This window comes from Heteronotia binoei, chromosome 21, assembly GCF_032191835.1.
Source record: "Heteronotia binoei isolate CCM8104 ecotype False Entrance Well chromosome 21, APGP_CSIRO_Hbin_v1, whole genome shotgun sequence".
Lineage (NCBI taxonomy): Eukaryota > Metazoa > Chordata > Lepidosauria > Squamata > Gekkonidae > Heteronotia > Heteronotia binoei.
The window spans coordinates 54,148,368-54,158,961 of record NC_083243.1 but is presented as its reverse complement, the minus strand read 5'-3'; the positions used below and the strand labels follow the sequence as shown (position 1 = coordinate 54,158,961).

The window sequence follows — 10,594 nt, the reverse complement described above, 5'->3', positions numbered from 1 at the left end:
AAAAAAACCCACAAAAACTATTTTTAAAACTTTTAATCTGGATTTGAATCTGGATTCATTTTAATTTGCACTCATTTGAAATTATTCTATTAATATAAATGTTGAGTGCTGTGTTACAATTATTTTTAAAATAAGATTAAATTCAGATTATCTGAGTTCAACACAGGAGATGTGCTGAATTAACCTATTTTATAAAACATCAGATGTCGAATACATTTTTGACACAGTGACAGTGGGTAATCTTTAAATTACTGGATCCAGATTCTATTTTTAAAACAAAGTATCCTTGATTTTAATATGTTTGAAATAATCGATTTCTATTTGTGCATTTTATTCTCTGTGTGTGTGTGTGTCTGGTGTGTATGTGTTTGAGAATTCTGTGTTTAACATTTGGTTTTCCAGGGACAGGAACGGTGTCATTTTTTAAAAAGCACCAATTTGCATTCTAGAAAGCTAATTATATCAAGACCAGGAATACACTCAGATGTTTTTGTTTTGTGTTGGTCGGAATACCCTCCTTGTTGGTGCTGGTTGAGCCTTGATCTCTTATTTACATCCAGTTACAACACTAATTGTAAACTTCGTCTTGCTTTACGCCTGTCAGAAGAACGACGCGCTCGTTGACAGTCCTGCACACTGCAAACCCATCTTCTCCTGGCATTCAAGAGTTAACGAAGAACGAATTTCCAAACTCCTTGCGAATCGATAATGCGTTCTGATGGGTGTGTGTGTGTGGGGGGGGGGGACCCACCAAAAAATTTGTTTCCTTGAAATTTTTTTTGAAAGCAGCGGCGTTTTCCCACCACCACAGAAAGCAGTAGGGTTAGGTGAGCCAGCGGTGAGCCATTCAGACCCCAATTCGGAAACGTGGACTTGGCCAAGGAGACCCTTTGCAAAGAAGTTCGTGGCGACACCCCCCCCCCCCCGCCCCCAGCAATGCTCGGCCTGCCGTTCATCCGACCCGTCTGGAATGCCGACCCCCGGAGCAGCGGGAAGAAGAAGAGAGCCCAGAATGGGGATCTGAACAGCCCTCCGGAGAACTGGAATGGATCGCATTGGTGAACGGGGGGGGGGCGTCCCCTGGGGCTGCCGCGGCCCTGAGAGCCCTCCCCCCTCCCTCACAGCCCCCCCGCTGCCCCTCCCCCCTTGCCCGCACCTGGCAGCCCCGCTCGGCTCGTGGCCCCACACCCACCTGCTCCTGTCCCAGCCGAGGGAGGCGGAGAAGAGCCAGCCCGCCTCTAGTCGCCGTCGGCCGCCGCCCTCAGCTGCCCTCGGGCAGGCAGGCAGGCAGGCAGGCGGCTCCCTGGCCCCGCGTGGTCCCTTCAGGCGCCTCGGCGGCGCACAGCCTCCCGCTCAGCCCAAGCCAGGCCGCCCCTTGACGGCTCTGCCCCCTCCCTCCCTCCCCCCGCCCGCCCGCCCGCCCGCCCGGTCTGCTCGGGCTTTTTGGAATGCCTCCTCGCGGCTGGCTGGCCCCTGTGATTGGCTGCTCGGCTCTGACCCCGCGCGGGCTCCGGGCTGGGCGTATAAAAGGGGCCTGAGGCGGGGGCTCCCGAGCATTCCCCCAGCGGGCACCAGGGACCGGCCGCGGCATGACTGGCAAGGCGGGCGAGGCGCTGGCCCGCGGCCTCCCGAGCAAGCCAAAAGCACCCGACGGCGCGCCTCCGCCCACGGCCTCCGGGCAGCCCGGGGCGGGGGGCGCGGCGGCCCCGGGGGCCAAGGCCGCCTCCACCCCCTCAGCGCCGCGCTGCACCGGCTTCGGCATCCAGGAGATCTTGGGCTTGAACAAGGAGCCGCCGCCGCCGCCGCCGCCGCACCCGCGCGCCGCCCTCGACGCCCTGCCCGCCGGCCACCTGCTGGCCGCCCGCTCGGTCCTCAGCCCCGCCGGCGTGGGCATGGGCTTGCTGGGCGCCGGCACCCTGCCCGGCTTCTACGCGCAGCCCACCTTCCTGGAGGTGCTGGCAGACCCGCCCGGCGTCCACCTGCAGCCGCTCGGCCGAGCGCCCCTGCCGCTCGACACCAGCCAGACGGCCAGCTCAGGTAGAGCAGGCCGGGGACCCTCGACGGCTCTCTCGCGGGAGGGGGAGGGAGGGAGGGAGGGAACCGCTCTGCGCCCCCACCTGCCAGCGGAGCCTCCGCCTGGGCCCTTCCTGGCCTCCCTCCCTCCCTCCCTCCCTCCCTCGCTCGCTCTCCGGACCCAGAGCTGCCCCTAAACGAATCGGGCGGCGAAAGAGAAGCGCTGCTGAGCCCCGGGATGGAGAGCCAGGGGACCAGATTCGAATCCCATTCGAATCGCCTCTTCTCCGTCCTGAGCGCCACCAAGGAGCTCGAAAGGTGAGGCCAGCGGCTGCTTGGCGGCAACCGCGCATCCCGAGGTCAAGTTTCCCACGTATCTGAATAAACCCCAGGGGAATACAACGAAACAAACATTTAAACGACAGAAAAGGAATCTAGAGCAATCCCAACCAAAGAGATTCAAAGAAAGGAAGGCAACTTGTGACGCCTGGACAGGCCAGTCCTTATTTTAGGACATATAATAACCCCCAGTCGAGGGGGTCTACACCCCTGGCAGTTAAACTTCAGAGCTTTTGTGCCTTGCCCTGTACAAATGAAAGGGGTGGGGGGGGGGCAGGAAGGGCTCCGGAGCTCCCCCCGGCTTTGACGTTTCTCTCCTCAAACTCGTCCCGATCCGTCTCTTGCGCTTGGGAAGGCATTGGGCCTTCTCGACTGTAATTCTTATGATTATTCCCCATTTTTTAGAAAGTTTTAGATAGAAAAAGCAGGGGGGATGTCAGACAAATCGCTGGCCTGGAATTAAAACTAGGACCCAAGTTTAGGAGGGAGAAAAGGGGACGCCGGTTGCTGCTGCTCAGGAGAAAGAGGCCGAAGAGAGCGAGCGAGAACCCCCCCCCCCTCGTCCCCAAGGAAACGAAACTGGAGCCGAGCAAACGAAAAAAGGCCCCCGGGGACCCGATCCGGGCAAGTGAAGGCCGAGGCCCGGGGGGAGAGCCCCTTCCTTCCTCCAGCAGTGCCGGCCGGCTGAAGTGCCCGGGGGATCCCCTCGGCTCGGCCCTTGCTGGCGGCGCCCCATCCATCGCTGCCTCCTTTCTGTCCCCAGATTCCGAGGATGTCTCCTCCAGCGACAGGAAAATGTCCAAATCCTCCTTGAACCAGAGCAAGAAGCGGAAGAAGAGACGCCACAGGTAAGCCCTCCGCCCTCGGGAGAGACTCAGCCTCCTGCCCGGGCGCCCCCCAACGCAGTCCTGCAGGCCGGCCCTGCCCTGATGCTGGCCAGCGCGGGGGTTGCCAGCCAGCCAGCCAGCCACAAAGGGCAACGTTCCCAGGCCAGGCGCCCGGCGGGCAACAGTCTTTCCAGTCGCGGACGCTCTGCCCTGCTGCGCTGCCCGGCCTTCCTCTCGGGCAGGCAGCTGCAGCAGTCGAGTCGGCCTTGCCAGGGGGGTCTAGGCCGCTTTCCTTGTCCGGCGATCCTTTGTCAAAAGACTCAGCGCCGAAGGAGCTGTCCGCTGGGAGCTCTCGGGCGGGTTGCTCTCCAGCCATCCGGTGGGCTGCGCTCTGCCATTCTTTTGAAAGAAAGAGATCGGAAGGGTTTTTTTGCCACGGCTGGGACCCTTTCCGAGGCAGACAGCCCCGACCCCAACCAGACCCTTATACAACGCATGTCTCCTATGACGGGCACCTGCCCAGGCAGGCCTCAGCAACAGGGGCATGACCAAAGGTGGCGGTGGTGCAACGGAATGATTATTCTGTTTGTTTCGCTTTGTCTCAGTTTTGCCACTGCGATTTTTGTTTTTTTTGGTGCCTGGCTCCCTCCCGGTTAGCAATGAAGTGCTTTAAGCTTTCCAAGAGGTGCTTGGAAATAAGACAAGCTGCCGAGGAGAGAAGAAAGTGACCAGGCTTCCCCAGGAAATGCGCATCCCTTGTCGTGGTCTGCCACGGGTTCAGTGGGCAACCTGGCCCTGTCCTTTTGCCTCCCCTTAAATGAAATTCACCTGGTTCGACCCGGAGGTGGTCTGCAAGGACAGACTGGGGGCCGCTGTCCCCAGAGAGCAAACAACAATTCCAATATTTTCTGACCAAGAGACAAAGGAGAGAGACACAACATCCATTTATCCCATCATGGTCTGATCACAATTAGACTAATCTTGGTAAGATGCAGAATGTGTGGATTAAGAAAATGTCCCTGGAAAAGGCCGACTGAGGACTCAGCTTCTCTCCCCCCCCCCCCTCCACTCAGGCTTCGCCGCTGTCAAGCAAAGATCATGCCTCAGTTTCATAGACAGGGTTCAAAACAATGTGGCAGACATTTGCTAGACTAACTGGATTAATCTAAGGGAGTGGGTTCAAAATCTAGATCAAGGTTAGAATTGGGGTACATTTTGTATTGGGATTAGAACCGGGCTGGAGCAGAATTAAAGAAGGCAGGCAATTGATTCTTTTAGCATTTCAATTTTATAATTTGTTTTTTATTTTCTTGTCCAGTATATATGATTTTTTAAAATGTAACAAACACTTGCCCTTCACCAAGTAAAGGCAGAGCCCAGAGGAGCTAGAAATCTCTCAAGTATGTAAACCTCCCCCCCAGACGACATCTTATATATTTTTTCTCTCTAAACAAAAGGGACTAATGGAAGAGATAATTTAAAAACGAAATTTAAGGCTGAATCACAAAAGGATAAATTCTACCAGTTGTTTTTAATAGCAAATCTATTTACTGAGAAAAATTATAGACCCCTATTCCAATTTCCCCAAATCTTAAGGATGCACAGTGTGACTTTTCAATTTGCTCAGAACGAAAAAGAATAGAATGGTTGAACAAGCTTGCTCCACCCATACTGGCTGTGATTCTGTGAGGGCTAAAGCAAAGATGTCTCAAGAAAATTTGCAGATAACGAAAGAAAATCTAAATAAAGGGCTGATTACAGAAGAAGCCTCTTGTATTAACAAGCGTCTTTTGTTAACACTGTTATTGATCTGGTACAATCCTTTAGATTTTAAGTGCTGGGAGTTAATTCAAAAGCATCTTGGCTATCTTATAGGGAACATGTAAATTCTTTACAATATATTTTGCTTTATTGTTAGTGACCTGACCTAAATTTTTGTTCTCTTTTTTTAAAAGCTGTATTTCTTCTCATTTTAAACATATCCTGTTAGACTATTGTGTTGGAATGTAGATTGCTTTCTAGGTAGATTAGCCATAGAACTGGTGGCTTTCCAGGATCCAGAAACTGGTCTGGGTAGCCTGATATTCACTGAGATTTGCAGTATGAGAGGAATGTGGAAGGAAGCTTTACACTATCTCCTCTGTTGGCATCATCCCTTGGAGTCGTGTTTCCATTTTTTTCTGCTCCCAGATGCTATTTGGGTGTATCACAGTGTATGTGTTTCCAATGTGGGATATGCACACTAAAGAGGAGGGAGAACAGTGTGTAGAATGCATCATTTCCAAGAGGTGAAGTCAAGAGGATGTTTACTGTCCAATTGGCAACACAGTAGAGCAAAGCTTGACACTGGTGCTGGCAGCAGTCACATCACAGACGTGTCAGAGATCTCTATGGTGCCCAGGTCACTTACAATAGGATTAGCAGAAGAGGAAGAGCAAGTGTTTTCAGAATGCTAAGAGAAGAAAAACTGAGCATTATGTTACTCCTTATCAGTTCTCTGCCTAAGTGCTGTTTACTGGGCACTGGAACTAAAAGAGAGTTCTCTTTAAAATAATATGAATTTAAATGTTGCATTTCCTAAAACAAAACTAACCCCACCCCCTTTCAACATAAAGCTGAGGGTAAGAAAAGAAATCTAAGTCTCTCTGCATCAAAACATACTCATTAATGGAAACTTCATTGATTTTTTTAAAAATAAAATGATGGAAAGTTATAACTGGGCATACATTGGATAGATTTGAATTTGCAATTTTTAAAAAATCCTTTGTGATATTTTTGTTTTAGGATTTTTTTGTTTTAGTGTTCATGCAGTGGCGGTAATGTTACATTTCACAAAAGGAAGTAATACTAGTTCTAAACTAGAAGTTATTTTTAAATATGCAGATGTTATTAATAGTTATTGTGAGTGTAGTATCCACTAGCCTTATGGTGCTTATTATTACTGTTAAGATAATTTCTATTTGTCTGTCAAGGGAATTTGCCCAAGGTGGCTGTCAATGTGCTATGTGGGAAAATATGAAACTAAAGAACACAAGTTCATTTTAATGTCTCATGGACCAACATAGATGTATTAGACTATGTTTTACACCCATTCCCAAACACATTTATTTAGAAATGAGCTGCATTGATCTCAAAAGAGCTTATTTGCAAGAAAGCAGGTTTAGAATCACAGCCTGGATGGGAGAGATTCTATTTATATTAAAATACATAAAGAATCATTTAGATACATGGCCTGTGTATTCTGCTCTGGGTTCTTGGCAGAAAAGAGAGTTATCAATAGAACAAACAAATAAATTTCCATTAGCTTCATGTTTCGCTGAACAATTGGACAGACATTTGGGTTGCCACTTGTGTAAGGAGATTATAGGAGCTGGTGATTTCTCCAAAATCAAGTTTTTAATAGTTTTTCTTCAAAATAGATTTTGTTTTGAATCAGAAAAGGAATGTGGAGAATGACTGACCACTTGTAGTGCGATACTATCATAGAAGGACGTAACTCTGTTTAGGATTGTACAGTAAAAAGATGGAATGGAATGTAAACTGGAACTGCACATAAAGTTTTGTAGTTTTAAAAAGCTTTCTGAGCCCCTTTCTTCCTTTTCCTTCCTTTGACCAGTACCTCATCCCTCATTTGTTAACTTTGCTATTCCTTCTCCCTGTAATTTGTGAATAAGCAGAATCCCCAGAAAAAAATATCTCCCTTGTTTCAGTGGGAAGGATTTAAACACGTGTGATTCCCCCACTGAAATCAATAGCACTGAAAGTCTGGAGGTCCTATACATACATACTTTGGAGTAAATCTCATTTACAACAACAAGTAAATCTCATTTGAGTTAAATGTGCAGGAAAAAATAGATCATGGTGACTGTGACTTGTCATCACTAAGAATTATATATAAAATATTTTCACTTCTGATGGCTTTCCTTACCCTGGGGCGACCATCTCTAGAGCATATTTAAGGATTGTTCAGAATTTTTATTTTGGTTTTTCAAACTTTTTTTCATCAGTGAGTTTTACTTCCTTCAGGACGATCTTCACATCCTATCAACTGGAGGAGTTGGAAAAAGCCTTCAACGAGGCCCATTATCCTGATGTCTATGCGAGGGAGATGCTGGCTATGAAAACGGAACTTCCTGAAGACAGGATACAGGTAATCATATAATTATGAGACCTCAGAGTGACACAGTGTTAATTTTATTTTCAGTATTCTTTACTCTCTTCGGGAAGGAGAGTATACCTTTTAACACAGATGTGCTGGATTACACTGAAGACTTCTCTAGGCCTTGCTACCAATATATCAAAAGCAAATGTTGAATTGGTGTGCTTGTTTGGGGGTCTAAGGCTGCATAGTTTGGTGATAGCTGTGTGGTCTTGCTGTTTGATACAAAGAGGGGGGAAACAATTGAGAGAGGAACCTGTGGGGGAAGAATTCTGATCCAAAACAGAATGTAATGAAAAGAGAAGCCTCATTTGTGGGACTATTTGTGTGCTTGGCTAAGGAATTGCTTTAAGGACAGCTGTACAGAGGGGAGAGTATCCAAAAATTAGAGCTGGAACCCTGGATCTAAAACATGCATTATCTCAACTTTCATTTAAGTATCAAAGAAGAATAGTGCAATATTTCAGTGTCTTGGACAGGAATACAAAAATCTTCATAGGCTCATGTAAAAAACTTGCCCTAGTCCAGTGAATTTTTTTGACTTTGTTTCCCCTGAACAGCACCCTTCCCCCAATGCTATATTGCAAGCTACTTCTGAAACTTCTGTTAGTTTCAAAAGCAGTTCATGCATAATCATGAGAGACTGCTAATTAAGAAAAAACAAGCATGAAGCTCCTGGAAATACAAAATTATTTTCACAGTTCTTTGGGTCCTATCCTGACCTGGAATTTTATTTTATTGTAGTATTTAAGGTCTGTGTAGGGCTTGTTCTTGTACACATAAAAAATTAAGTCACATGAACTAAGTAGTCAGCAGAGGCCATTGCTTGATGGTAGAGCATTGGCTCTGCATGAAGATCTCAGCATCTTTAGCCCCCAGCATCTTCAGTTCAAAGGATCAGGCGAAAGGTGACTTGAAAGACCACTGCCTGAGACCCTGGAGAGCTGCTGCCCGTCAGAGTAAACAAACTGAATCTAACCAGCTAATGGTCTGACTCCATTTAAGGCAGCTTCATGTCTGTTCATTACATTCAGAAATTGCTTTGTGCATCTAAACAAGGTAATTGCTACACTCAGCCAAAATAGCTTTGTTATACTTGGAGCATGATTTCATTGTTATTAAACTGTTTAGCATAGAAGAAAATGACAATGTTATCCCTTCAACGATTAATTAACCAAATCAGATAAATATTACAATGTCTCAATAAACTGGATATGATAAAGAATTTGTAATAACAGTTTACATTGATAATACTTTTTCATATAACCCCCTTCCAAATAATTTTTAAAAATCAAACAACTAGTATGTTTGGGAAGACAGCTAGGCTAGTATCTTCCTCTCTGACATGAAGTTTTCTCTCTGGAGAGAATTTTCATATGAAGGAACACTCAGTCAAATGAACTGCCACAGCAGCAGGAAGGGGTAAAGCCCAGAAACAGGCTCATCATCTCAGTGAGAATTCAGCTTAAATTATACATGCATTTAAAAAAAAATCTTAAGAACTCATTTTACGGTGAAATTTTTATTTATTAAAATCAGTAGGAATTCTGACCATTGTTCTAACAGGATTCAGAATTTGCCATGATGAGGAATGTACCCCAAAAAAGTACAGAAATAATTGCTTATTAGCAAAGCATCTTAGTCTATTTCTCTTTACATGCTGACTGCCAACAACATCAGCTGATAGGACACTTTAAAACTGCTCCTGTTCAGTGAATTCTGACCACTTTTTATTCTTGTTAATCAACTTATTGTCCCATTGTATTGTGTGTGTTAGTCTTGTATGTTCAATGAATGTATAAATGAACTTGCCTAGTGTTAACCAACATTAGCTTTACAGTTTATGATGAGTACCTCCCCTGGCAAACAAGGGCAAAGTCATGACCAGTGTTGGGACATTAGCACTCTGAATTGACTCTGGTTGTTAAGTCAGTGTAGCATTAGTGCTTGTGTGCAGTATTTAAGTAGTTTGCAAGGTTGTCATGTGATGTAGGACTCAGTAAGGAGTCTTATGTGGCAGGGTGGACTGATCTTCATAGCAACCTAAAAAAGCATTCCTGCTGCTCACAGGCACAGTGCCAAAAATATGAAAGGAAGGATGTTTACAGTGCAGTTCTACAACGTTACTCCAGTCTCTAACTCTCCTACAAAAAATTACTCCAGGGTGTAGGTAATGTGACATTTGGGATTGCAAAGGAAGAACAAAATTGGAAAAATATAAACAGTCCTAAAAATACTTTGCTTGTTTTAAAAATGTATGAATAGATTTTTGTGTGATAGTGTGTGTGTGCACACACTTGAAAGTAATGGCTGACTTCTGGTGACCCCTAGCGGGGTTTGGACATTTCAGAGAGGTGACTTCCTTGCCTGCCTCTGCATCTGGCCTTGGTATTCCTTGGAGGTCTCCCATCCAAGTACTTGGCAGGGTTGGCCCTGCTTAGCTTCCAAGATCTGACGAGATTGGACTTGCCTGGGCTGTCCAGGTCAGGGCTAAAAATGTCTGAATCATGTTAAGAGTTGGTGATGGAAATCAGTCATTATGTCAAGGGCTTTCCCTCCTTACATTACCAGCCCAGCTTCATTTTAAAAAATAAATCAACCCATTAACTATGTTCAGACTAAATTTATTTCCCTCCTCCTTTGGTTATGTATACCTCAGATATTTGTATACTAGTCTTCCCCCAACTTCTGCAGCATCCTTTGGGCTCTCACCTTCCCATAGCACTCCTCCCCCCAGTGAGTGCTTGACTAAGCTACAAAACTGTATACTTAAATTATGCACCATAAATCACCCTCCCTTCAGCTCTTTAATCATTTGGTAGCTCTTTGCTGAACTCCTTCCAATTTGTCAATCTTGCTGGTAACAAGACATCAAGTGTGTGTATTGCCATGCAGGTTCATGTTGGAGTTTTAAACTGGAGCACATATGAATTCTATTCTTGGGAGTTCATAGGTAGTGTTCAACTGATTTTGGCTCATATATGATGTCGTGTAATATCCCAAGTATGTTACAGCTCCTTCCAGTCTGTCGCTGTGGTCCAGAAGACATGTCACAAGTTCAGCACATACAGCAAGACAATTATTTTGTGTGTGTTTGGTATGCAGGCTAAGGAGCCAGGAGCCAGACAGTTTCTCCAGCTAGCACCTGTATTGTTGGGGAGATGTTTTTTCCTCTGATTTCTACTTTGCTGGGGAGTGGGAAATAAACCTAAGACTTCCATGGCTCCTAGTAAGCCCTGCTCTGGGTTTCTGCTGG

The 10,594-nt window shown here is 46.2% G+C and overlaps 1 protein-coding gene across 2 annotated transcripts in view; it reads left to right on the top strand.

Annotated features, from left to right (window-relative positions):
• The first annotated feature begins 1,589 nt into the window (after positions 1-1,589).
• The window catches only part of VSX2 (visual system homeobox 2), a 32,793-nt gene continuing 23,788 nt past the window's right edge, over positions 1,590-10,594 (top strand). For both annotated transcript variants that reach the window (XM_060262633.1, XM_060262632.1), the window contains exons 1-3: positions 1,590-2,037; positions 3,116-3,200; positions 7,206-7,329. In XM_060262633.1, coding sequence (XP_060118616.1) covers positions 1,590-2,037; positions 3,116-3,200; positions 7,206-7,329 — 657 coding nt within the window. The remainder of the gene's footprint in view (positions 2,038-3,115; positions 3,201-7,205; positions 7,330-10,594) is intronic.